General features: G+C 39.5%; 8 protein-coding genes across 18 annotated transcripts; 2 read left to right on the top strand and 6 right to left on the bottom strand.

Annotated features, from left to right (window-relative positions):
* The first annotated feature begins 5 nt into the window (after positions 1 to 5).
* On the top strand, positions 6 to 18,494 carry LOC116919421 (zinc finger protein 761). 8 transcript variants are annotated; one of them, XR_004391886.2, is made up of 16 exons: positions 6 to 329; positions 399 to 561; positions 635 to 2,180; positions 2,242 to 2,373; positions 2,443 to 2,660; positions 2,740 to 3,036; positions 3,109 to 3,303; positions 3,380 to 3,560; positions 3,622 to 3,847; positions 3,916 to 3,975; positions 6,167 to 7,285; positions 16,171 to 16,374; positions 16,454 to 16,782; positions 16,859 to 17,106; positions 17,171 to 17,840; positions 17,909 to 18,494. XR_004391886.2 is itself a non-coding variant. In XM_032925402.2 (9 exons), exons 1-9 carry the CDS (start codon positions 148 to 150, stop codon positions 3,813 to 3,815), a joined length of 3,108 nt encoding a protein of 1,035 aa, XP_032781293.2. In that variant the 5' UTR covers positions 6 to 147; the 3' UTR covers positions 3,816 to 3,911. The 8 variants fall into 8 exon arrangements, 1 of the variants encoding a protein (XP_032781293.2); XR_004391883.2 differs by having other exon boundaries at positions 3,916 to 7,126; positions 7,199 to 7,285; XR_004391887.2 differs by having other exon boundaries at positions 3,622 to 3,852.
* LOC116919431 (T-cell acute lymphocytic leukemia protein 1) lies at positions 3,938 to 4,867 on the bottom strand. Its single transcript, XM_032925420.2, has 2 exons — positions 4,712 to 4,867; positions 3,938 to 4,648 (listed from the first exon to the last, which is right to left on the bottom strand). The coding sequence occupies exons 1-2, from the start codon at positions 4,865 to 4,867 to the stop codon at positions 4,037 to 4,039; spliced, it is 768 nt and encodes a 255-aa protein (XP_032781311.1). The 3' UTR covers positions 3,938 to 4,036.
* Positions 6,450 to 10,202, bottom strand: LOC116919425. 2 transcript variants are annotated; one of them, XM_032925409.2, is made up of 6 exons: positions 9,686 to 10,202; positions 8,817 to 8,947; positions 8,550 to 8,749; positions 8,303 to 8,484; positions 7,393 to 8,239; positions 6,450 to 6,883 (listed from the first exon to the last, which is right to left on the bottom strand). In XM_032925409.2, exons 1-6 carry the CDS (start codon positions 9,727 to 9,729, stop codon positions 6,605 to 6,607), a joined length of 1,683 nt encoding a protein of 560 aa, XP_032781300.2. In that variant the 5' UTR covers positions 9,730 to 10,202; the 3' UTR covers positions 6,450 to 6,604. The 2 variants fall into 2 exon arrangements, with proteins under 2 accessions (XP_032781300.2, XP_032781301.2); XM_032925410.2 differs by lacking the exon at positions 9,686 to 10,202 and adding an exon at positions 9,410 to 9,643.
* Positions 11,721 to 13,784, bottom strand: LOC116919428. Of its 2 annotated transcripts, XM_045170493.1 has the most exons (7): positions 13,553 to 13,784; positions 13,328 to 13,486; positions 13,122 to 13,244; positions 12,841 to 13,057; positions 12,629 to 12,758; positions 12,394 to 12,556; positions 11,721 to 12,327 (listed from the first exon to the last, which is right to left on the bottom strand). In XM_045170493.1, exons 2-7 carry the CDS (start codon positions 13,428 to 13,430, stop codon positions 12,098 to 12,100), a joined length of 966 nt encoding a protein of 321 aa, XP_045026428.1. In that variant the 5' UTR covers positions 13,431 to 13,486; positions 13,553 to 13,784; the 3' UTR covers positions 11,721 to 12,097. The 2 variants fall into 2 exon arrangements, with proteins under 2 accessions (XP_045026428.1, XP_032781305.1); XM_032925414.2 differs by having other exon boundaries at positions 13,328 to 13,783.
* LOC116919429 lies at positions 15,819 to 17,493 on the bottom strand. Its single transcript, XM_032925417.2, has 6 exons — positions 17,370 to 17,493; positions 17,169 to 17,291; positions 16,886 to 17,102; positions 16,697 to 16,826; positions 16,463 to 16,625; positions 15,819 to 16,390 (listed from the first exon to the last, which is right to left on the bottom strand). The coding sequence occupies exons 1-6, from the start codon at positions 17,470 to 17,472 to the stop codon at positions 16,176 to 16,178; spliced, it is 951 nt and encodes a 316-aa protein (XP_032781308.2). The 5' UTR covers positions 17,473 to 17,493; the 3' UTR covers positions 15,819 to 16,175.
* Positions 18,149 to 20,408, bottom strand: LOC116919427. The gene is made up of 6 exons (XM_032925413.2): positions 20,159 to 20,408; positions 19,939 to 20,017; positions 19,684 to 19,880; positions 19,436 to 19,611; positions 18,856 to 19,378; positions 18,149 to 18,791 (listed from the first exon to the last, which is right to left on the bottom strand). Exons 2-6 carry the CDS (start codon positions 20,006 to 20,008, stop codon positions 18,501 to 18,503), a joined length of 1,257 nt encoding a protein of 418 aa, XP_032781304.2. The 5' UTR covers positions 20,009 to 20,017; positions 20,159 to 20,408; the 3' UTR covers positions 18,149 to 18,500.
* A 212-nt stretch (positions 20,409 to 20,620) lies between these two features.
* On the top strand, positions 20,621 to 24,161 carry LOC116919422. Of its 2 annotated transcripts, none has more exons than XM_032925404.2 (7): positions 20,621 to 21,351; positions 21,426 to 21,614; positions 21,672 to 21,980; positions 22,050 to 22,223; positions 22,286 to 22,592; positions 22,655 to 23,764; positions 23,844 to 24,161. In XM_032925404.2, exons 1-7 carry the CDS (start codon positions 20,662 to 20,664, stop codon positions 23,993 to 23,995), a joined length of 2,931 nt encoding a protein of 976 aa, XP_032781295.2. In that variant the 5' UTR covers positions 20,621 to 20,661; the 3' UTR covers positions 23,996 to 24,161. The 2 variants fall into 2 exon arrangements, with proteins under 2 accessions (XP_032781295.2, XP_032781294.2); XM_032925403.2 differs by having other exon boundaries at positions 20,623 to 21,351; positions 23,835 to 24,161.
* On the bottom strand, positions 24,162 to 25,412 carry LOC116919433. The gene is made up of 5 exons (XM_032925422.2): positions 25,262 to 25,412; positions 25,072 to 25,185; positions 24,915 to 25,008; positions 24,595 to 24,842; positions 24,162 to 24,456 (listed from the first exon to the last, which is right to left on the bottom strand). Exons 2-5 carry the CDS (start codon positions 25,135 to 25,137, stop codon positions 24,232 to 24,234), a joined length of 633 nt encoding a protein of 210 aa, XP_032781313.1. The 5' UTR covers positions 25,138 to 25,185; positions 25,262 to 25,412; the 3' UTR covers positions 24,162 to 24,231.
* Between the last annotated feature and the right edge of the window lie 28 nt (positions 25,413 to 25,440).

Below are 25,440 nucleotides of genomic sequence, written 5' to 3'. Positions count from 1 at the left end.
AGATGGCGCTATTCACTCGAGGAATGGCGGATTTCTTTTTGGTAGTGTGCATGTCGGTAGTCTAGTTCTTGGCTGAAGAAAAGTGTGCACATTTAGTTCGTATCTTGCATTAATCTGTACCCGCGCTGTTGGGACAGTGTATTCAAAATGGAAAACAGAATCAAACGAGTGCGAATTGTGGGGAAAGGACACGCTTCATGTTTTGAACGTCTTTTGCTAGAGTGGTATCGGCGAGAGAGTTTCGTCGATGTAATTCTGACGTGCGTTGGTAGTCCTGAAAATCATTTGAGTGATGAAGCCGTGGCGCGCCATATACCCGCAAACCGAAGGTAAGCAACCCAGAATATGACTTCCGTGTTATGTGTTACCTGGTTTCCAGTTATTGTTTATTTATTTAGCGTATTGGCAGCAGCTAGTCCGGTATTTGCCGCCATGTTTTGTGAAAACCCACTCGTGGAGGAAGATGTTCGAATCTCCGTTGTTGGCTACTCATACACCTCTATTCGTTCTATCATTGAATACATTTACACGGGATCGCTCGAATTTTCCGATTGCGATAAGGTAAAGCGGTTCCATTTTACAACAAATGAAAATATGTTGATATAATGTGTTGTTGCAAATCTGAACTCTTCAGGAGCAAATCAAAGAAATACTCAGAGATTTCCTTATCCCGATTCCAAACACGAAGAAAATCTCGAAAAATCAAGAAAAAGAAACTGTAACGGACGATGAAACTTGCGAATCCATCGCCAAAAGTAGAAGCCAGATTATAACAGAAACTGGGGCGGAGAACAGACGCAACACCACATACGATACCAACACCGGGATAAGAAACGAAGAAGCAGAAGAACATGGAATTCACATAGTTTCCTCCGTCTCTTTGTCATCCATGGGGGATGTCCAAATAATACCGCCAACAAAAACCTATCGTGCGAATAAAATGAGGCCTCTGGCTCCAAAAGCGTTTACACGTGCCGTGAAGAATCCTGAACTAGCTTCAGCTTATTCCCGGAAGAACGCTCTGCGACCACGAAATAAGGTAAACCCCCACGACGCTGAGGAATCACCGCCAGTCTTAGGAAACATAACAACAAGAGTATGCGATTTCCAAAAACTACCAACCGCATTAGAATCGACAATACAGAAACCGTTGAATGCACATATCAACCCCCGAAACTGCAACCTGCCTTTGTCGGAACCAGTTATTAACCAAGTTGAGGCAACGACTACTCCTCAACTCAACGTAATTCGTATATTTAATCGAATGGTCGAAGCCCCGCATTCTTCGAAGAAACAAACGACTATGGAGTCCCTTCCTATTCCGTTTTGCCAATTTGGATTATCCAAGAGTTTCGACGAAAAGACGGTCATCCAATCTGAAAGTGTTTTGGTACCACCAGTGAAAGTAGATATTCCGATCATGAAAAACGGTCGGTGCATATTCACTGTGACGGAGGAAATGGCCAGAGCCTCTTATTACCGCAATGTCATCTCTGCTCTGTACGATGTCCCGGGAACGTATACTTTGTATCGAGAAAGACCAACTCCAAACATCGATACAATACCATTCTGTGAACTTGCAAAATTCCAAGTTTCCAAAACGCACATCTTTGTTCCATCCTATCTTGAGAAAAAACCTTTGTTTACCTACCAAGACAGGCCTAGTACAAGGGCCCAACGTCAGTCGCAAACCAGCATTTCTCTATCGGGAATCAGAATCGAGTCGGTCCATCAAGTCAACGGTAAAGTGCACATCTGTACTCTGGGAGAACCACTTGTCAATCAGGCATCAGAAACTCTCTTTGAGGACTACCCACTTTCTTACCTGAACCCGGACCAAGTAGTTTCTCGCCTTTCATTGGAACACAATTATTCATTTGGCGAAACACCGTTGCCTACCGATAGCGAGTGCTCCAATCGTAGTGAATTGGCTAAAGATCTAGAAGACTACAAAAGTGCCATACAGCTTGCAATCAATCAGCAACGTCGCAAAAATCGGTTGAGACATCGTATTCAATCTTATTCAAAAGAGGTCTCCACCCTAAAACGCAGAGCCGTGGAGTTGCTTGATATTTGTCACTTAATGCAAGATGAAGCTCATGAAATGGATCCCGATTATCAACGGTCTAACAAGAAAACTACAAGCGAACGGTCCAAAATCGGGCAAAGCAATGATGCGGGTATTATCTGACATTCATGAGCCGATTATTGAATTTATAAATTTATGTACTTTTTTCGCAGATGAGAAAGTCCCTTGCACAGTTTGCAATAAACTAATCAAGAAAACTTGGCTCAAGCAACACATGGTGATTCTGCACACGGAAGAAAGAAACCACTTGTGCGATGAATGCGGCCGAACATTTGTCATTAAAGGTAAAATTTCAAATGCGTGTGTTAATTGCTACGATCTATTTTTTCGCTAATAGTTTCTCCGTATTTCAGCTCAGTTGCGAGCCCATCAGCTACGACAGCATAAGGCTGTACCGGGAAATCACCTGTGTGAGCAGTGCGGTAGGTCATTCCGATTCGCCCGTTATTTAAATCGCCACATGTCGTTACATTCGAGCGAGAAGCCCCACGTTTGTCGGTATTGTGACAAAGCATTTCGCCTGAAACCCGTGCTGATTAAGCACATTCGCACACACACTGGGGAGAAACCAGTATGTAAAAATAATAATAGCTTGCGTGACTTTAGTTGACTAAAAAAAAAAAAAAAAACGTTTTTTCATTTGCACGCAGTATAAATGCACGGTTTGCGGAAGATGTTTCAGACAGAGGACAACTTATGCAACCCACCTCAAGATGCACGAAAAGAGACAAATGGCTGGTGTGAGAGAAGGGAATACTGGACTGGGGCAACTTCCTCGCCTCAAATGTGATTTTTGCTCTATGACTTTCAAGCTGGATCTCTTCTTAATGCTTCACCGAGCTAAACATACAGGAGAGACACCGGCGTTGCCTTGTCCTACCTGCAAGGATACGTTTCCTTCTATTAAGGAGCTCACTCTTCATCGTAAAAGCCAACACCCAGAATCGGTAAGTTTTCGACATAAAACAAAAAATAATAACATTGTTTAGGAATAAATCGTTAAACTGCTCTTTTTAAAGGTATATGCGTGCCAAATCTGTCCCAAAGTCTTTACAAACAAGGCTAATTTTGATTTCCACGTGCACAAACATTCAAATCCTGATGCTGTCAAGAAAAAATATCCAAAAGTGGATCCCGTCGATACAGGTCCTTGCACCTGTGACTTTTGCGACAAAGTTTTCAAATCGCGTTCCGCGCGTGACTACCACATTAAGGCTCGTCTACTATTTAATAATGATCAAACGTTCGCATTTTGTCAGTTTTTAATAGGTGATTTATTTGTCCTAACAGGGAATCCATTTAGGTGACAAATCGCTGAAATGTCAGTACTGCGATAAAACCTTTTCGCATAAACCATCGTTGGAGCAGCACATGCGGACGCACACGGGCGAGAGGCCTTTCAAATGTGATCAATGCCCAAGTTCATTTAAGCAACAACAGCATCTGACGGCCCACATGGTTGTTCACACGGGTAACTACTTATTTGCCATGGTTTATTTCTGTTTGATTGTCAACTGTCTTGAATGTTTCAGGTGAGCGCCCATTCAGCTGTGACCATTGCGATAAGACGTTTCCTCACAAGACTTCTCTGTATGCCCACTTACGTATACACACGGGCAAAAGGCTGATGTGTACGCATTGCCGGAAAGTTCTGCCTAGCCTAGCGCAATTGATGCGCCACGAAGAAAATTGCTCGTTGAATACCAATGAATCTTCCGTTGAATAACGGATACTTTCATCATTGCTATGCGCCAAACAGTTAGGTTGAGATCTATTTGGAATATTTGGTAAAAGAATATAATGAATTGATCTTGAAAATGAATTAGGTTTGCACCCCTTTGACGGATATTCCTTTTATCGCGTGTATACATAGACTGAGACAACAGGTAACAAATAATTGAGAGGGTAGGGAGATAAGTAACGAGTACTGGCAGTTAATGAATAATCTCACATGTGTGAGGACTTGTGACGATTAACCAGAACGGTCAGATCGCGTGGATCAATGATGAAAGAATCCGGGTTAGTGTTAGTCTCAGTGCTGGGTAGTTGATGTTGACGAGTAGCCAATCGTCGATGGATAACTATACCAGACTGTTGTTGCTTGACAGTTTGAAGTAGATTTTCTTGCTGTTTCTGCCAATCCAGCACGTTACTCAAGAGCCTTATATACTTAATCGCAAGCCGGAGAATCTCATTCTTGCTTAACTTTTTCTCCGGTGGGTAGGTTGGAACGAGTTTACGCAACTCAGAGAACGCACCGCTGACGTTTTGTTGGCGCCAGCGTTCGCGACTGTTACTGAAAGTCTTTCGTGGAAAGACGATTAGCGGACGACCGGACTCTTCCGATGTTGTTTTCTGTGTTACACGCCCTCCCAGAGGCGAAGTTGAGTGAGATGGCTGTCCTCGAGCCTTAGTTGGGTTTAATCGTTTGCGGAACTGCAAAGTGGTAGCACTAGATATGGTTGATGGACTCTCCGCTTTGATACTCTCAGACTCCTCGTGACTAGAACGGCTTGAGGATGATGTTGGCTCTTTCTTCACTTTAACGGTTTTCTTTGCCTGTTTGCGAATCACTTGTGTTTAGAAAGCATTTATTTTTGATCAAAATATCTTTTCACTTACTTGAACATCATCCTCGTGACGTGACACGTTGTCGTTATCGTCTGAATCGGGTGAAAATTCTGAATTGTCTTCGAACTCTGACGTGTCGACATCGCTCGAGTTGGACGCCATACTTCGGATGCTGCTATTGCTCCGGCTTCGATTATCTCGCTGCATTTAGGCTGGATATCGTTATTGTTGTTGTTCACGGATGTTGCAGTGTGAATGTTTTCTTCGACTTTACTTCAGATGGGAACAATTTCAACTAAAACGATTATAGCCGTAGGAAAACACAAGGAAAAAAAGGGGCGGTATTTTATTGTCAGCGCTATCAGATCGTAGGACAAAGTTCACCGTAGGCAAACTAGATTTCCCAATCAATAACTCTAATATTTACCCAAAATGTTATTGTCTGCTACCGTCTCGTAAACTAGCTGAATTTGTCACCAATTCCATTCGGACGGATGGCTTTTTATATGGGCCAAAGGTCCGAAAAAGCGGGTCATGCGCGCGAGCATCAACCCTGTTTGGTGAACGGGAGCGTCCAATCCAGTGACGAGGAAGAGTTGTAAGTTGACAGGGACCCCGCCCTCCTATATTTTCTATTACGAATCTTTTGACGTTCTTCGGTAAACCCTCCCCTCAGTCGCTCCGATTCCTTTCCTGTGAAAAAGTTAAAAAAAAACTCTTATTCTACTTCTACACAATACATATCATATTCCCCTTTTGAGAGGGGTTGGTTGACTCTCTATTCAAAAGCAGAAAAAAAGGCCCCCAAAAAATGATCGTATTAACTCGATAAATGTGCGTGGCATAAATCAGCGACTTTAAAACCTCGAAACTCGTGGGAGAAAAGCGGTTCATCAGCTTCAGCTTTTCAAAAGTATCGCACGCACATCGAATAGGCCTTTAAAGTCTGGACATACAAAGATTAGCAGACATTTGATACGATAAGAAGCCACCAAGAACTTCTTTTCCAGGGCTACCGACGAAGTAGAGTTGAATTGTTTCTGACATCTGTCAATCGCCACTTGGCTGTCATGTCGCCTCCATTTTTTTTTCCAAGCTTTTCAGTTTGTTTTGCTTTTCATGGTAATGGCCATACGAGTTTTGCGGCCAACCGGTAGATAAATTAGCATCGATATCAGTCAATAGGCAGTACAGAATTAAACATTGGGTCACGTGGCACCAAACAGCGATAGTTTTTTGTTACTGTGTGTGAATGGATTTTCGATACTGTGCATTTCGAGTGTGTATTTACTGTACATATAGACCTATTATAATACTCATTGAAACTGAAAAGAGATCAACGTGAATCGCCTCCCTCCATTGGCACGCGACCGACCACCGATCCAATCAATTTATTCAACCTCATGACCCTTCTTTTCTCTTTTCATGATAATTCAATGTGGCTACAAAATTGCCATTCATTCTCCCCCATATGAAATCCTAATAGATTTTGTTTTGTTATTGTAGTTAGAGGAGAAGAAAAAAACGAGAAGAGGGTGAGGGGATTTTTATGTGACGAGTTCCCAAAGCTGTCAAAATACGTTATTAAGCTGCCTTTCCCTTTCGCTTCTAAAAGCACAGTCTTATCTCGAGTTAGCAGACGCTGCTCTGTGTGTACTAAATAACATCGTCGGCGACGCACGCGGCGTCGTTGACAAAGCAGCAATATTCTGTATTTTGAAAAGAATTGGATCACCAACTATAATACAGTTGCCTTCTTCTACGTTTGGATTCAATTTGTCCCCCAAAATCCTGAATCGATTCCGTGTTTTATTGATCACAGCGCTTCAATATTATGACATGACATTCTAGAAAAATTAGCAGACATTACTTTTGTGACATCAGTGGAGCAACTATCCCTTTAATGTAGGCGAGATGGGGATCAAGAAGAAATAAAGAAAAAATTCATCGGAATGCACAAAATACGAGGAAGAGAGGGACGAGAAGAACAAACGTCAGATAAAGAGGCATCCGTGGCTCACAGACATCACGAGCCACAAAGGTACGGTCCCAATCTTGTGATACACTGCTATTTGGAACAGGAATCGAGACGACCACTTTCTCTGATGAGTAAAAACTGAGGGGGAAGTTGCAGCTGGTGGAATTGTGGCAGACGTCAGTAGCCTCCGTTAAGTTGAAAACAGTTTTGAGCAGGTCAAATTTCACCGACAACTTATTCCGTACCTTAAATAATCACATAAACGTTGGATATGATTAGCAAATGGGATGCAAATAAATATTTTATGTTGTTTTTCTAAAATGAAGTGGTTTTTGCAAACTATGCTAATTTTATCCAAAAGAAAATGGTTGAAGAGAAGGAATGGTTTGAAAATTTTCCAAATGGCAACGTCTATTCGTATTTTCGAACCCTTCCCCATGAATCATACCGAATCAGTTTTAATTCCCATTCTTGCAACATCAGCGAAGGTAGGCTGCTGCTACAGTCCCAGTTTTTTATTTTCAATATTAATAAATCTTATTCATCTAACTTTCAAATAGACAAATCAAAGTGTACACATTCAGCATTTCAACGTTGGAGAAATTGCGCTTCAAGATTCTCCCCAATTAACCATCACAACTTAACGAGTAAGTCGAGTGTTTTCGTTGATCTGTCGTTCAAAGAGATTCTAGCCTAACTGAGATTCTTACAGTCCTAGTTATATTTGTACTGTGAAATGCGTATAGTTTGATACCTTTTCGTTGGCACTTGAGAATATGAAATAGTAGTAGCCCTCCTCCTCGACAGTATATTTGATGTTGTTGTAACGTGGAGCAACGTCGTTACTACATTGGTTTTCTGGCACGAGAGGCTGACTGAGAATGACTCCTTTGCAATGGAGCATTGCTTCCTCGCTGCTCGAGAAAGATGACTCATTGGATTCAGAAGTATCGTTCAAATGATTGTGATTAATGGTGCCACGATCATCAGCAATCCCATCAGCTGTTGTATTCAAACTAAGGATAGCGTCTTCGTCCATTTCGTAAGCGCCATCTTCTTCCGAATCGACTTCTTCGTTGATGACGGCCGACAGTTTAGCACCTTTGTTGTTTAATGGTTTCAATGGCCATCGATTTTTAGTCACTTTTTGTTTCGACCCATTGGAGCTGGTATTGTTCGCTGGCTTTGTCTGATTTGTTGCTATGATATTTTTAACTTCTTGATATAGAGACTCGATTTCTTGTTGCAAAATTTTTTGAAGAGCTTTCTCCACTCTGATGACAACTTCAGTTGGCAATTGGGTATCATTGCGATCTGAATTGATGTTTTTCCTCTCTAGTAATTTGATGAGGCGCCGTTTTTCGTTGTGGGATTTGAGCAGTTGTAGGATTCGCGCTTTATCCTTTTTGGCTGGTTGTTTAAAGAAAGCTGGAGCTGGAGCTTTGAAATCATCCGTCTCCATTTGATATTGCTCGGCAAGCTTGTGCGACTCAAGACCAAGAATTTCGTTGGATTCATCTTCGTTAGACTCTTGTCCGACGTAAGCGCAAAATTTCAAACTATTGATACCTTTAATCAACATGACATTTGCTCCCAGATACCTAAAACAAACAGTTTTTTTTTAATTCCTTTTACTCGACCCAGAAAAAATTGATTTCAATTACCGAGCACAACTTGAGACAGTCACTTCAGAGCCTTTGAGTAGGTAGAAACCCCAAAATTCTTTCAAGTCATCGTCCAGTTCGAATTCGCGTGTCATAGTCAGAGTTTGCGCTCTTGGGGTGATAGTCGGTCGATCGGCCATTAGATATGCGTCGAATGACGTGTTCATCTGAATGTGTTGGCTCTGCACAGGAAATAATAAAACAGATTACGACACAGAGTAAAATCAAAACAAATTGTAATCCATACCTTGCACCAGCTAGTAGATACATGTCCATCCATCAGCCTCATGTCGGATGCGCCGAACGTGACCACAGTGTCGGCATAGAGAACGTATTTGGCGTAAACGGGAATCACGATGAACAGCGTTGGTAGAGCAATTCCAAAAATAATTAGATGAAGGATTTTAGCTGCAGTTGAATTCATTAGTGAACATCTTGCATTTCCGCCTGTTTAATAAGAATCGGTTGTCACGGAAACTCTTAATTGGTTTTTAAAAAAGGGATTTGCGCGTACTTGAATTGTTGACGGGAAGTGCGTCGTATTGATATTTGGCGGATTCCAAGTTATAGTCTCCAAAGGAAAATGACATGTTGAGTGGTTGTCGGTAATTGTAGTTGTAATCATCAGTTGATTGATAACTAAACCTACGAAATTTAAAATAAAGGGACCGCTGTTGTTAGTTTTGTGGCTCTTTTCAATTGCTTGCAATCGGTGATTGTGAGGGAAAGGTGTTGATGTGACTGTTTGATGTGCGTCACTTGATATATTTGTACTTGCAAGGATTACGTGCTCTACTTTTTGTTTATAACGCCTCTGTAATCGCTTACGTACTGTCTGAAGATAATTTGCCGACACCATAGCAACAACAAGACTTCGGGAATTCTAAACCAATTGCGTGTGTCCCCGAACCGCCTCGACCTTGCCCCTGGGTCTCGGACACCCACAATCTTATCGACAAAGAATCCATCAGAGTAAAGCAAAGACAACGTAAAAACATCAAGAAGCAGGCTTGTTATTAACGATTTAATTGCATCTTGTTACAGAAACTAGCAATTTTTTCTAAATAGTTTGTGTACGCCCTAGAATGATTATAGTGTTTTACTTACGTCGGCTGACCATGCCTATGGCGTGTACTCACACTAGTTAGGTTCACGCACTTTTAATCGACTCAAGTGCAATGGAACCGTATTTATTGTCGAAGCTGGAGGCCAAATCAACATTTTATCTCAGATAACAGTTTTTTTTGTTTTTTTTGTCTAGCCTATCGTGTATTTTTAAACGTTGGGATAGTAACAGGTCAACAAGTAAAATAATCAGAACGCTCAATTACCCTTTAACGTTGCTTACAATAGTTGGAAAACATGGAAAGGATTCTGAATTACCTGTCATCGGGTATAGAATAGGTGGATTCTTCCATTTTTCCCATCTATGATTCAAATGAATAACATCTGTTGAACTTTTTTTACTTGGGCATTCCACTAAAAGCAATAAAAATAATCTGGCAGGACTAGGATTGCACACTATCCGAAAGGTAGTCCGTAACAATGACTGAAGAAAAACGCAGTGCGCTGCTAAAAATGAATCGGGGTCACTGTCGGGTGGCGAAGCGAGACTGAGTCCAAGACATCAGTGTTAAGGAAATTTAAAGAATTCCATAACACTCTTGATTGGACAATCGACGATGGATATCCAGATTTGTCCCTAAAATAGATCACGTGACTGCAGAAGTTCCATTCAATTGGATGATAGTTGTTGCTGGCTATAACGTAGAAAGTAGTCTGTTCTCCTAAACTGGATTTGTTTACCAACGCTTTTGATTTTTGCTGTCGTCGGTGTTGTTGCTTTGCAAGCGCTAATCAAGGTCTTCTACGTTTCGTTTTTTTTCCCCCTCTCCCAACTGGAAAAATTTTGTGTTCCAAGAGTCCTGCATGAACTATATTTATCCGTCAGTGACTGGCTGCTTTTAAGTAGCCAAACCGGATAACATCCTAGCTGTCCTAGACTCTCTTCGTACCATCAGGGTTCCTGGTACGCACCAAGCGAAAACTGGTTCAATCCACTGATGAGACGCAGATCCGTGTATGTTTAAACTAGTCAATGTAAAAGAGCAATTAATTGTGACTCGCCTAGAATCACTAAACTGAAAGTAAAAATCCAATTGTAAATTTTTATTATTAAAATATGTGCAGACTTTCTCGTGATTTGCACATTTTCCTATAAGGTCAAAAACTATCGTTCGTTTGTCGTGAAGGAAGTCCCCATATTGATTTATATCCCAGTGACTGGAATTGGCATATTCAAGGTTCGCATTTGTTTGGACGACGGAAAAAGGAAACGCCCTTCATCCAAATCTGCATAGCTACTGTTCTAGACGATTCGTGTAAAATAATTGCATTTCCCGAGCCTTGTTCAGATGGAGGAAGCCCATGACAAGGGTTTGTTCTCGATGTTATATAACAGCGTTGCATATTTTTTTATTTATTTTTTTTTGTAAACAACTCCAAATGGGATGGAGGTTAATCCATCCTTTTGATAATACGTATTCGTTATATCTTAAAGCAGAGTTGAAAAACAACGTTATCATAAAGATTTGCGTTACCTTGCTGTTGCCAAAAGCAAAAAAAAAAAATTCGAAACGGAAATTTTGTTGTTGATGTCCAAAATTCTATTGAACGACTAAAAGTATGGTTGTTTTTTACATTTAACGATAGCCACATCTTGTGAAATTTTCCTCTACGCGACGTAGTTGGAAAATATTGACTACGAAATGTTGAAGGACAATAGCAAAAATTTGACTAGTTTAGCTAATTATGCATCCCACCTTTGAAGCAGTTTCGAGGTCACTTTGCTCTGATTTTTTGCCGAAACTTGAAGAATATTTGATTAACCTGTTTATCTAATTTTGTGGAACCCAAATTACTCTACTCCGAGTCAATTTATTAGTGAATGCCTTCAAATGGACGTCAGTGACTCCATTGTGATCACCTCATCGAGTTATCAGTGTAGACCTACTTGTTAAAGATATCTTGTTGGTGTAAACACACATTGTATTAAGCCTGAAAAGGGTGGCACTTTTTGTTGATGCCAATCATTCAAATCCATATCGGCTAACACTTGTTACTACCCGGACAAGTTCCACGGGAAATAGATAAAGCTTTTGGTCTTGTTGAACCCCCGGATGAATTTAACAATCTCTTACCTTAGGTTCTTGTACGATCATAAACATGGGTGTTGTCCTATCTTATGACCAAAGGTAGCATAGCCGACTTGTTGAACGAGATATTTTTTTTTATTTTTTTATTTTATTTTTTTTTTAATGCCTCGATTGTTGTCATTTATTGCTTATAAAGTGAGTGATGTGACACGAATTGAGATGGTGGAATTCGTTCGGACTTCTTTTAGAGTTGACTTTGTAGCCGCTTGTAATTAAGATTTATTAACTTGTTTATATTTACCAGCATACTTAAATCGGTCATTAGCATTAAATACAATAGTAAATTTTATTCATTTGATTAGTGTTTGTTTCACAATGGCAGGCAAATGCAGATGTAATTTGAATATAGCATTCCGTTGAGTTTTTAATATTACTCCTTCTAAACAGAACCTTTATCGACTTATATAATCTTTTGTATCAGAATGCCATTCAGCACTTCCGGGCCATGCAATTAACCAGAATGTATGTTGTCATTTTGTTTGTATATATAGGGAATTTAAATATTCTTTACTGGTATAAAAATTTTTTACTTTGCTGAATGTCTTGGAACTTGTTCACGATGGGGGGTGGGGACCATCGATTAGTTGGCTTGTACAGTGAGGATTTCTTCGCGTGCTGAAATTGATTGGATTTTGAACAAGGGTTGAGTGCGATAGCGGTAAATGACGAGAACCAATCGAACGACTAATTGAGCTGAAGCAACACCCAGAATAATCCATGTTAAAATTTGAATGCTCTCTGGAACAGGTCCGTCGGGACGGTTTCGTTCGGCTTGTTTACTTAGAATTCCGCTTGTAGCAAATATAATCACTAAATTAGAAAGAAAAATCATTAAAAGGTTCACTTTAATTGTCGTTGGAAACAAAGTAAACAAACCAGGATATTGGGCTATGGTGTAACGAACGTAGGAATCGAGCCAAGTGTTTTCAAGTACGAACCATCCTATTAGGATTGTCAAAAGGACGGCTGTGCATACTAAACTTGTCGTTTCTGCGTCACAGTTGCCAAAATACTGGAAGGCGATGTTAATATTGAGTAGCTTTACATGTCCATAGAATAACAGAATCGTCAATCATTTACGCTGGTTATCATTGAACGTTATGTTACTTACAGAGGCAATAGTCGTCCACGTAGAGTACAAAGCAATACCGTTATGTACAAATATTCTTTGCAGTCGCACTTCTTTGTAAACAGCGGTTTTAATAACTCCTTCTTGTTTCTTTTTCATCGCACATTTTGCTCTGTTGTTGAGTTAAAACAATTGATTAAGTCAAATCGCAATAAGAACAGTCAGCCAGACAATAGTTGTAATAGCGAAATCACCTTCTGCAGGCGATGGTAAACGCCAGCCATCCAGTGTAGGTGATAAATAAGAGGAATATGCATGCTGCAACAATCCATTCAGAGTCCCATAAAAAGATCCAGGCAGTATTTAGGCCGTAATTTAATGTCAGCATCACGTAGAAAAGCCAATTTAGAATAATGGGCTGGACGTAAACTTTGCTGTTCGGACCGCTTTTCCGGTACACGCTAGACACACCTGTGGCACAAGATAGGTTATCTTTCCGTTTACGACCGAAAATGTTTTAATTTGTAAAACGTACTGTAGATCGCGCCGGCTCCGAGAAAAATATATATGACACTCCATATTGTGAATGTGAATCCCGCGGGCGTGATGTACACCGTATATTTATCGGAAACCTGTCCCGTGTTCTGGCTAAAAAGAGCTGAAATTGAAAAACAAATATGTTGGTATGTACATAAAAATTTTTCCATTTCCAGGAAATAGCAGTTAGATTATTTGAAATACCTTCGTAGCCGATGCCCCCTAATGCGTTGAGAACTATCATCACAATGTAAACAATCCCTGTCAAATGCACCAAAACGGCCAACAATTTGCTGCGATTATCCATGATTTTCGTGAAGAGGTTTAACTGGGCTAAAAACTGATCGAGCAGCCTGGAGATCACTGAAATACTTGTCACTTGCTACGCTTTACTTTTTCACGTCAGTTATAAGATAAGAAGAGTCGCACCTTATGTAAGCTTTGGGAAAGGTTCCATTGCGCAACGACTCAAATAGGCCGTCGGTGAGCGGTGGAAACGCGTCAAATAAATAGAAGCACACTAGCACAGGACGCTGGTTGGTTTATGACTGAGGCTGATAGTGCATCAGCTTGTAGCTGCAAGTTCGCGGGTATTGAATTTCGTTTGAGAAACTGCTACTTCCACACAAGGACAAACTGTATCGAGAGGAAATACCAGAGTGTTGGAGATTTCCACTCGCTCCATTGAGGCCAACATTAGCTCTAGAATAGAGGGAAAGCTCGTGGTTGTAATTCAAAACAGGTTGCACTTGATTTTTGCTTTTTGTTAAAGAAAGAAAACATGTCGAGTAACTTCACAATTCAACGGACCCTTTGATCGTGTTTTCTCTTTCAAGAAAGTACCGCTATTCGGAAAATCGAAAAATTCAAATATACGATAGAGTCGTTTCCTTCTTTGAACTAAAACCTTCTTGGCAATGTTTTTTGTTTTTTTTTTTTTTTTTTAATGCCCAATCTTTTGCAAAAGACGATGACTCGAGGCAAATGCGTTCTTTGATTTTTGTTTTTCCGTGGATTCCCTATTCGTACCAAGCCCAAAGGGCGATCATGATCGTTCCCGACAAGAGAAGCTGAGATACCGTTCATTTCGTAAAGCTGGAAACTGAATATTTTTTTTGTATTAGGTATGTGTGAATTGCCCGACTTGGTTCATTGCTCTTTGTTACTTAAGTTACGTTTTCCAGTAGTTGCCTCGAGTTGAATTTGTTATGTATGTTGTCCAGTAGCTGATTTTTTTTTATTTCCTACATTTACGTAATTACAGATTAAATTTTGTTGTTTCACTTCGGCACAATTTCAAATGTCTGTTGTTTTGGAACGTTTGCGACTTGTTAACCTTGAAGCCGTTCAGCCACTTCGTTGAAAGCTACAGATAGTGCCGTGAGGTTATGCTTACATAAGCATCGCGATATATAGGACGGTTTCTAAAAAGATTTCGTTTTATTTGAGGCACGAGTTGGAGGACAATCTCAACAATGCGTACAGGGCAATAACTCCTTTTAAAACAACCTCAAAAATATCTAGCTAAACTGAAAATTTAGGCCTCTTTTTGCCATTTTTTATTTAACATCCAATCGAATATAAGACGTTGACTTGTTAGACGATATCCAACAACCTCTTAATAATGAACCGTGTGCCAACTGTGTCGTCTACCAACTAACTGCTGCTCTGCAAGTCCTATTTGCCTAACATTTCCATTTCTTTGGATATATTTGTCATTACGTAATCAATCGTTTCTGCCACTCGAACCACTACACGCATTCAGCCAGACAGTCCCTGCGGGCGTAAATAATATTAATTAACAATCGTCTGTTGTGCGTAACACGTCTCAAAGCACGCCAAAATATTGGCACGTTGCGCAATGAGGTTTACATGCAACGTGACGCAGAGCGGGAATTTGTGGCAAAAACACATCTGTCAGGGAATGCCTTTTATGCTAACCTTGGCGAACGTAGAGTTTCTCTTGTGGTTTCTAATGTAGCCCTATTACATAAGATGCCGATTAACGACCGAGTGTTAAACTAAAGAAATTCTGAAGATTTCAAGGATTTACAACGGGAACAGGTCAATAGCGAAAGTGTCACCTAAAAATAAACTTAAAGAAGAACAGTTTGGCTCATGCGCAAGAACGGCCTTACAAGAGAACAAAAAGTAAATGGGGGGGGCTTGGTTTGGTGATAACCTTGTTGCAACATACAGCGGATATGGTCCTTCCAAGCCCCTCACACGATCGCTCGGTGACGTCTGAGAATTTATTCAACAATAGGTAGCGTTTCCTGTGGAAAGTCTCTTGTACATCACATTTTATTTATTATTATTTGTTTTTATTTCTTTGTAAATTCTCTGGTAACGTCTTCGGAAATGAACTAACTATAAATATCCGGTATTCACTCAAGGAACTACGGATTCTTGCGATGTATGAACATCCTGTCCCGGTTTGCGTCACGACCACTTTCTAGCTACTCATAATGTAATAAAAATAATAAAAAACCTCAACTCGATACCAGCCGCGTACGGTTTTTTGTTATCAATAAAAAAATTTTTAAATTTACCTAATGCAGGAGGAATCATTTTTCTCTGCAAACTAATTCGCAATTAAAGATATAAAAAAAATAAAAAAGTGTAATGTGAAAAACATTGTTGGGGATTCTTGAGTTCTATACATGAAACGTTACATTATCACTCAACGACGTCATAATTTTGGCAGTTTGTTTTGTATTGAGAAGGTAATCGTAGAAAATTACAGGCTAGGGATTTCATCAGATGATAAAGACTTTACAAAAAATTCAGTAATTTGCATGAGTTCAACAAAAACCTCATATCGTAGGCTCCCAAAAAAGAATATTTTGTGGTACATTTTTATAAATTGAGTCATACATGTAATGGTTTAACAGCATATTGTACTATTGTCCCTGTAAAGTAAAAAAAATATCGTAGACTGGTGGTCGATTCACATTGTTTTGAATAATATTCATAAGTTTTGATGAAACAATTTTTATCAATACTGCTTCTTCTTTTTGATTATTGTCTTGGTTTTGTTCACGTAGTAGCACTATTGTTCTACAGTGGGAACTGGTTGAGGCTCAACCTGAAACAAGGGTCGAGTACGATAGCGATAAATGGTGATGGCGTAACGAGCACAAAGCTGAACTGAGGCAAAACCGAGGACAAGCCATGTCAAAATTCTGACATTCTCCGGGACAGGCCCATCGGGACGGCTCTGGTCACCTTGTCTATTCAAAATTCCAAAGGTAGCAAAAATGATAACTGCACAAAAAAAAATAAAAAAAAAAAAAATTATTAAAATACTCTACTGCGTTGTACTATTAGGAAACAAACCAGGATATTGCACCAGGGTGTAGCGAACGTAGGGATCAAGCCGGGTGTTTTCGAGTATGAACCACCCTATCATAACAGTCAAAAGAATTGACAAACAAACTAAACTAGTTGTTTCTGCGTCGAAATTCCCAAAGTACTGGAAGGCGATGTTAGCGTTCAGCAACTTAGGCGTGCATAATATCAAAGATAAGTTGTTTTTAGCCAATTGTTTTCAATGATTCTCTGGTTACTTACAGATGCAATTGTCGTCCATGTGGTATACAGTGCTATGCCATTATGTATCAAGATTCTCTGCAATCGTACTTCTTTTAAAACTGAAGGTATGGGCAATCCGCCTTTCCTATTTTCACACGCTTTTTTCGCTCTATTTACAGAAAATTGTGATTGCTCCTTCAGTTTTTAATTTAAATTGTTTGTAATAACCTGACGCTAGCGACAGCAAACGATAGCCATCCCGTGCCAGCAATAAAAAATAGGAAAATGCTTGCCACGACCATTAATTTTCGGTCCCATAAAAATATCCATGCCGTGTTGAGACTGTAATTCAGTGCAAGGGCGACGTAAAATAACCAATTTAGGACAACTGGTTGGACGAATACTCGGCTGCTAGGCCCACTTCTTCTGTAGACAGTCGAGACACCTATGTAACAAATACTTTTTAGTTGAATAATAAGTTTGTGTTGTAACATGAATTATCTCCCTTTACAGTAAATTGCACCGGCTCCAAGAAATATGTAGATGATACTCCATATTGAGAAGGTAAATCCGGCTGGAGTAATGTACACCGTATAGTTAGCAGAGACCTGTCCCGTATTCTGGTTAAAAAGGGCTAATAGAAGATTCACGAGTTAGCAAGTATTACAATTTCAGTTCGTCTGCAGTACAATGTAAACAAAACAAACCATACCTTCATAACCTGAACCACCTAGTGCATTGAAAACAACCATGACAACAAACGTTATTGCCATCAAATGCACCAAGCCAGCCAAAAACATGCGTCGTTGCTCCATGACGATGATGCACAACAAGTAGACAACCTAGACGAATGGAATCGATCAAGTGTGTCAAACGTGAAATCACGAAAAAAGTTGTGTTCGGCACCGTTGCGATACTAAAGAAATGTCGATTTACACAGACATTAAAAAGTTGCCCAACAAGTGAACAGCTACAAACAAGTCAGACAAATGTCCATTCAATAACTTTTGTGTTGTTGAAGCACGTAGACACAGAGTGACACAGTCGGACACAGGAGTCTGACGACTGAATCGACTGAATGTTTACGTGAGCTCGTAGCTGTGGACGTGCCGCATGAATTTATAGGCGTGTCGATGGCGGTCTTTCTCAAGGACAAGTTTAGTAGGCCCCCAGAGCTATGACGGTATTTCTCGCGTTATACAATGATTTGTTTTGAAAATTGGTTTTGCATAAACTTTTCTTATTTAATAGCAAATAGCTTCAAAATGGAACACACAAAAATTCTAAGAGAGAGTCTTCATCCCATTTTCTTTTCCTTACAGCATTGGTTGTGTTGCAACGTGATAAATAGTCCAGGGAATTTTACTGTTAACGACAATCTTCTAAGTAAATCATCAAATTTAAGGATTGGTGACTAATTTTTGCCAGCGGGCTGTAACTTAAACGCCTTGATGGAGTTTCTAAGAGGGGTGAATTGTTTCAAACAGCATCTTTCTCTCGCGTCAACGCGGCAATGTTTATTTTTCTTTTGGTACCTTATACAGCGCTATATCTATATCCACTTTATTTCCGCAGTGCCCCACAACCTGTTTGGTTGAGCAGTCGGATATTTAGAACGTTGTTGCCTGCATTCATTTTGTTTAGGTATAAAATGTTTAGGAACTTTTAATGCATATTGGAGAACTAAAAGTTCGCACTTGTCTTTACATTTTAATCCAAATTTGTTCCCTGATTTAAGGCAAATCGACATGGTTTGAGGATCATTTCTGAGCAACTGTCTAAAGCGATCTAAAACCTTACGACTGATAAATATACAGCCAAAGAAAAGCAAACGAACGGGAAGTCATAGGAAGGCACAAAGAATAAGAATGAGTGGAAGGGTCAATCCAAATGCAAGATAAACTGGCGTACGTGGAATACACTGGGATTCGATATAGAACATTGAGCCCAAATCACGATCGCCATCATCGTAATGAGGTGACGAAAGTGTAACTACGACTCGCTCATTTGACGCGAATCGAAGAGGAAAATGGCACTCAGTGGTATTATGACAAGACGCCGCTGCATTCGTAACGTTAAATACATTTTGGAGTATATCGAATTGTGTGGAAACAGGGTTTTTTACCTGCCCGTTCTATACGAAAGAAATTATCATTAGAGTTGTGTCTAAAATAGTCAGTTATCTCAGATAGTCTTACTTGTTCAAAAGTGCTCGAGAAGATGATTGAATAATATCCCTCGTCGTCAACAACGTATTGAAGAACGCTATGCTTTGTGTTCGTTGAGTTGCAGTTCTCGTCAGGAATCACAAACTGATTCATCACTGGGCTAGCGCAAGCAAGCAATGCCTCCTCTGAGCTGGAAGTTAATGATTCACCCGACGCCGATGTGCCATCCAATTTTGAATTCGTTAAGGCGTCTTTTTCTTTTATTACTTCACCATCAACCAATTCAAATGCACCATTTTCGATTTCTTCTACGTCATCGTCCAATTTCGAAATCAGCATTGGCTGGCCGTTAGCTATGTTATTACTCACCGTGCCATCTTCAATATTGTCTTCGCTTGATGGATGGGAAGAAGTATGCGGTTTTCCCAGCATGGTAAAATTTTTCTTTCGTTCTAGAGATTCTTCGTCACTAGAAGTAAAGCTTTCTTCAAGACATGAAAGCAACTTTAGAGAAGTATTTCCTTTGACAAGTGTAATACTGGCTCCCATATATCTGAAGAAATAACGCAAATTAAATTAAAGAACGAAAAGGAAGCACTGTAAAAATTACCTTGCACAAGATCTAACCGTCAGCTGCGAACCTTTAAACAAATAAAATCCCCAAAATTCTTTGAGATCATCATCCAACTCAAAGTGATGAGTAAAATGTCGATTGTGTGAGGAAGCGCTAGGTTTGCTATCCATCAAATAGGCATCAAAGGTAACATTTGTCTGAAGAAGATGACCCTTCAAAAGAAAAAACATTAACCAAGAATTGAAAATTCATTCATTTTTATCTCTTTTTCCTAAATCACTTACTTGACACCAGAATGTAGAGAAATTTGAATCTAATACACGCATCTGAGTATTTGCTAAAGGCACAGCAGAATTAGCATATGAAAATAGACGGGCATAAACAGGAACTAGAATCCACACTATTGGAAGCAATATTCCAATGCAACACAGTTGGATTAATTTCACAGATGAAGATGACCAACATCCAGAACTCCGGTTTTCTATCAAATTAAGAACTGTAGTTAACTTAAAAAATGAAAACCCAAATGCTTAACTAACCCAAACGGACTTCAAAGTTGTCAACAGCATGGTACTCATAAGTTTGTTGGCTCCCAGGAAAAGAGGTCATTTCTAATACCTGAAAGTAACCAAAAAGAATCCTTCGTTGCTTAATAAAATGATTACACAAGTTCTTTTGCATACGAATTATTTTTTACATTAAATGCGGAGAACAATAAGTGCAAAACATATGTTAAATTCGTCGCCATTAACCACGTACCTTAAGGTAGTCTCCTAAATGACATAGCGTAAACGTGAAACTAAAAAAAATGCGACATGTAGCGCTAAATATAATTATGTAATCGCAGTTTAATGTTTCACATATCTCAAATGATCCCTTTACATGTATATTTTTTCCTGATCTTTAATGTATCTATTCCAAATTTCCAATAAATAATTCCAAATTGCACAATTCGTATCGGAAGAACAACAAAAACAACAAGAAGAGGGGATGGCCCTGTGTGAAAGCTCTCGGCGTTGCGAAATCTACAAACGGCTGATGAAATATTACAAGGCAAGAAAAGTAAAAAAAATCACAAGAAAACTTTTCAATTGTTTTTACATTCTTTTATATTAAAAAAAATTTTAGTATAAAAGAAAAAAGTATTACTTATTCTTCAGTAGAACAACAACACTAGATGTCATCTGGGTTCGGTTTCCCCATTTAATTGCTTTGGCGCAGAAAACACAGCCAGAGGGAAAAAATTGAAAAAACTGTAAAAGATGGCGACGCGCGAGTCAAGCGTCGTTTCAGACCGGGAATTAGAAACAGTGTCAAAATTAGATTTCACGGGATTTGAAAGTGAAAATTCACCTGTTAATAATGAAACTAATGGTGCCGACGTGAAGTTGAGTGAATTCATTCGTAACTTGCCTGGTTTACCATCAAGCAATTCTTTGTTGACTAGAAGTACCAATGATGTTGTTTCATGTGATGCTGCCTCAGGGCCTCTTGAGGATAGTAGTGAACTAATTTGTGCTGTGAAAACTGAAAATTGTGACAGCTTAACGATAAAAGAAGAATTCACGACAACATTGCCTCCTGAACATTCAATTACATCAAAGTCAGGGAGGTCAAAGGAGAGTAACAGAGATAGACATTCAAGACACAAATCCAGTCGTGATTGCAGGAAATGCAATGAAAGGAGAAAAACAAAACGGTGCAATGTTGGTGTTCAGTGCAGAATTGACAGGCACTTGTCAAAAACCATCACCCTACAATCATGGATTCCCAAATCTATATACTCTTCCAGTTCTGTGCCACATTGGGAACACCACAAATATGCATCATTGATTAAACTTGAGACCTACCCAAATGGGAATGCCAGTGTTCTCCACATGAGCCAAGATGAAATAGATCATCTAAATTTAAATGAACGAGAACTGAAAGAGCTGGCCCATGAATTTTTGAAGGTATGTCAAATCATTGTAATTCATATATTTTCCTCATATAACTTGGTCATCAAATAACCTTCCTCCATATTTAGCTGTCATTCAGTGAAGATGAAAATGGTTTTGCCCACTATGTGATGTCCATAGTGCATAATGCAGCCAGCTACATGCCTGATCTCCTAGATCATATGGCTGAGAACTATCCTAATCTTACAGTGAAAAATGGGGTTCTAGGCCGCAATTCAGACATTGAGAGCTCCAACATGGCACATTTTAAAGATCAGGTAAATATAACAAAGTTCCTACAGAATGTACATTACTAGCTAAACAATATTTGCCAGGTCTATAAGACATTTGGCGGCGGCACTTTCCGCCAAGGACCGCTGCACCAGATTTCATTAGTTGGTACAGTGACAGAAGAAGTTGGTGGATATTTCCCAAAGTTCCTTGAGATGTTGGAAAAAAACATATTTCTCAAGTTGTCAATGCCCTGGGGAGAGACGAGTGTTGTCAAAATGGAGAGTCCTTTGGAATCTAATGACGGTCCTATTCTTTGGATTAGACCCGGTGAGCAAATGCTTCCTACAGCAGAGCTAAATGCAAACAGGTCCCCAATCAAAAGGAAAAGGACAGGAATTAATGAACTCCGGGTATTTTATTAAAAGCAGTTGAAAGCTTTCATGTACCCAGATAGTCAATCTTATTCCATTTTTAAACAGAATCTCCAGTATTTGCCACGCTCCCTAGAGGCTCGTGAGGTACTTTTTGAAGATCGGACTCGTGCGCATGCAGATCATGTCGGTCATGGTCTAGATCGTATGACAACGGCAGCAGTTGGAATACTTAAAGCAGTTCGTTGCGGAGACAAGAGCAAGATTAATCGTATAACTAAAGTAAATTGAGTTTCGTGATAGATGAATGTAATGTGAAATACTAATCTATATGCTGCTTGTAGGATGTTGTGGCCTTCCACGCTGGTGATTTCAACGATTTGGTCTCTTTGCTTCAACTTGATACCTATGAACCTCCTATCTCTCAATGTGTACAATGGGTGGAAGACGCGAAATTGAATCAGCTGCATCGCGAAGGGATTCGCTACGCCAAGATACCACTTTACGATAACGACATCTATTTCCTTCCAAGAAATGTAATTCATCAGTTCCGAACAGTGTCTGCTGTGACCAGCATTGCTTGGCATGTCCGTCTACGACAATATTACCCAGAATTAATCAAGATGTATAAAAGAATGGCAGCTGAGGAAGGTTTGTCAGCAAGTTTTCAGTTAGTATATTTCACCTGATCTGAGATCTGATATTTTTACCAGGTGGTGCTATTGCAATAGACGAAGATTTGAGACGACATGGCATGAAACGCTATGTTCCTTCAGCTGCCATGAGTGAGAATTGTGACACAGAGAATCATCGGTCAAAATTGCGAGTTCCAGAAGACAAGACAACGGAGGATGATGAAAGTGAGGAGGAATCTACGCGAACGGATAAGCTTAAGAGACAAGAGGAAAAAGAAAAGGATGGCAAAAAAGGAGAACGCAGTAAAGAAGCTAAAAAGGAAGTGGGGAAGTCTGACAGTTGTATTGAAGACGTAAAAGCTAAGAGTGCCTCACGTGAAGAAAAGTCACGATCCTCCGGTGATCGCGACAGAATGAAGGACGCAGAACAACAGACGGACTGTAAAAATAACAGGGAACAAAGAAAGCCTGAAGAAAAATCAGAGAAAACCAAGAGACCTGACCACCCGAGTAAAGATTCCAAGAAAACTGAGGAAAAGCTAGAACGAAGTAAAAAAACAGATGATGGGGGGAAAGAATCGAAACATGGAGATGAAAGAATCGTGAAAAGTGATCGGTCTGACAAGACGTTTGAGTCTAAAAAAGATGGAAAGCAAAGAAGTAAAGAACATGAAATCAAGTCAAAACACGAGCGACATAACGAAGATATAAAACCAGAATGTATCAAAGAGCCTATAAAAAATGAAGAGTGCGTCGGCTTAAAAAAAGACGAGGAATTCAGTTTGCTCGGTGAAGAAACCCGTGATTACAAAGAAGTTTCTCCTAAACATGAAGTTGCTGAAAAACGAAGAAAGAGCTTGGATGGCGATTTAAATAAAGATCTCGATGGAAAGAAGGATCACAAGGGGAAAAAAGAAGAAGACAAGTGTGGAAATCGCCATAAAGATCACCGACGAGAAAAATTAAAAAATGGTGAACCAAGATCTGATCAACCCCGTCATCGAAGTGAGCATCATCGGAGCAGCAACCTTCACGATCATAAGCATTCTAACAAGTCATGCAAAGAAGAAAGGCGTAAACGAAAGTTGGAAGACGAAGAACACCAGAATGTTGTCGAAAGTAAAAAAAACAAACCTAATCATCAAGTAGAATGTGGAGAACAGGGATCCCGCAATGAAAGTCTGATTGGTAATATTCAAGTTTTGCATCCTGCCATTGTAGTTCAATGATTATTATTATTACTTTTTTTAAATGCAAGAATCATTAGTCCCTGCATCGGATTCAAAACACTATTGCGTCCCGAAAGTATGGCCGAAGCTTGCGGCTACGAAAAAGGACTTTTTTTCTTCTGGAGACCTCTTAGGATCCATCATGTCCTCTATGTTACCCGTCACAAAAGCGAAAGAAGATAATGATTAATTTAAAATGCCGTTCGTTTCCTAAGATATGTCTTGTTTCCTTTTATTGCCTCTGTTACAGCTTCTTAAGGTGTTGGATCTCAGTACCTGACGACACGCCACCTTACTGTTTGATTTTTATAATATACCTATGGCCTAATGAAAAATAAAATCAATCGACACACAAATTGTTTATACCAGTCCTCAATGTATTTCTTTTCACTATTATACATTTCTATAGTTTAAACTTACTGCTCTTTATCGCGCCAATTTATCGATACGAAACTTATCAACGCAAGAAGCAAACTCCTTTACTTCATTTGCGCAGAACAATGGTTTGTCCTTGTTCTCTTTGTAACACTTTAGTACACAACCTTTCTGTTCACTGCAAACATCGTTAAATGATTCTTTCGAAAAAGAACGCTGGATGTCCTCTACGGCTGCACGATATTCTGCTTCAGTTTGCTCAGCAAGTTTTGAATACTACCCAGAAATGCAAAAAAAAATTAATTTAGTCTTAGTAGGTAAATGACTTTTACCCCTTTGCACATGGCAAAACTTGAGTATAATTAATGGTGCAGCAATCCAGAAATTTTGTAATAGATGGCTAATATTTCTTACATGCTCAGTCAGGTTCAGGAGTTGGTTACGCCAATGTTCTTGAACTCTCTGTATCTCAGCCTCTTTCTCTTGTCGAATTTTCAGTGAAGTAAGGTGAGCTTCTTCCATAAAGTGTCCATAATGATTAGATTCATTTTTTTCTTTATTGCCAGATGAAGGACTGGTTGTGTCTTTACTTGATACCTGCATTTCTTTAGTGCTTGGCAGTGTATCATTGATAGATGACTTGGGTAATTCAGAATCTTCATCTTAAAATTAAATGAAAAAAACAAGAAACATTAACCAATTTGTTTTCCAATGTCAGCCAAAGATGAACAAACTTTGTTGTTTGGCATGAGCAGGTTGGTGTGAACTTTTTGCCTCTCTTTCTCTCTCGATTTCTCCTTTAAGACGCCTCACAACAGAATCAGAGATCTATATAGTTCAAATAAAACTTTGTTTGAACGGAATTGCATTTCTAAAGCAAATCTCTAATACCTTAATAACACCAGCGACTTCATCATTTACCACTGTTATTTTTCGATTGCTTGGCGAGTTGCCCATCTCTCCTACGCTACAACAGCTATCTGACGTCCAGCACCGGACAGTTAACTGGAATTACCAGAAAGGCGTATTCTTAAAAGCTTTATTAACAGATCAAAATTGCTAAACTAATTTCTGAGTAAACCTGAAATGCAGCTGAGAACCTGAGACCACCGACTTTTTGCAGAACAATCTACAAAAGCAGACAGACACAGGATAGACAATGTTGACGGATGGTCCACATTAGCATCGCAAGACGCCCAGTTTTATGTTTTTATCTTTTATCGTTTATGCTTTAATAATTATAACCTTATGGCATATTTT

The sequence above is a fragment of the Daphnia magna genome, linkage group LG3, assembly GCF_020631705.1.
Source record: "Daphnia magna isolate NIES linkage group LG3, ASM2063170v1.1, whole genome shotgun sequence".
Classification (NCBI taxonomy): domain Eukaryota; kingdom Metazoa; phylum Arthropoda; class Branchiopoda; order Diplostraca; family Daphniidae; genus Daphnia; species Daphnia magna.
The sequence above is the reverse complement of the archived record's forward strand: the minus strand, read 5'-3'. Positions and strand labels throughout refer to the sequence as shown.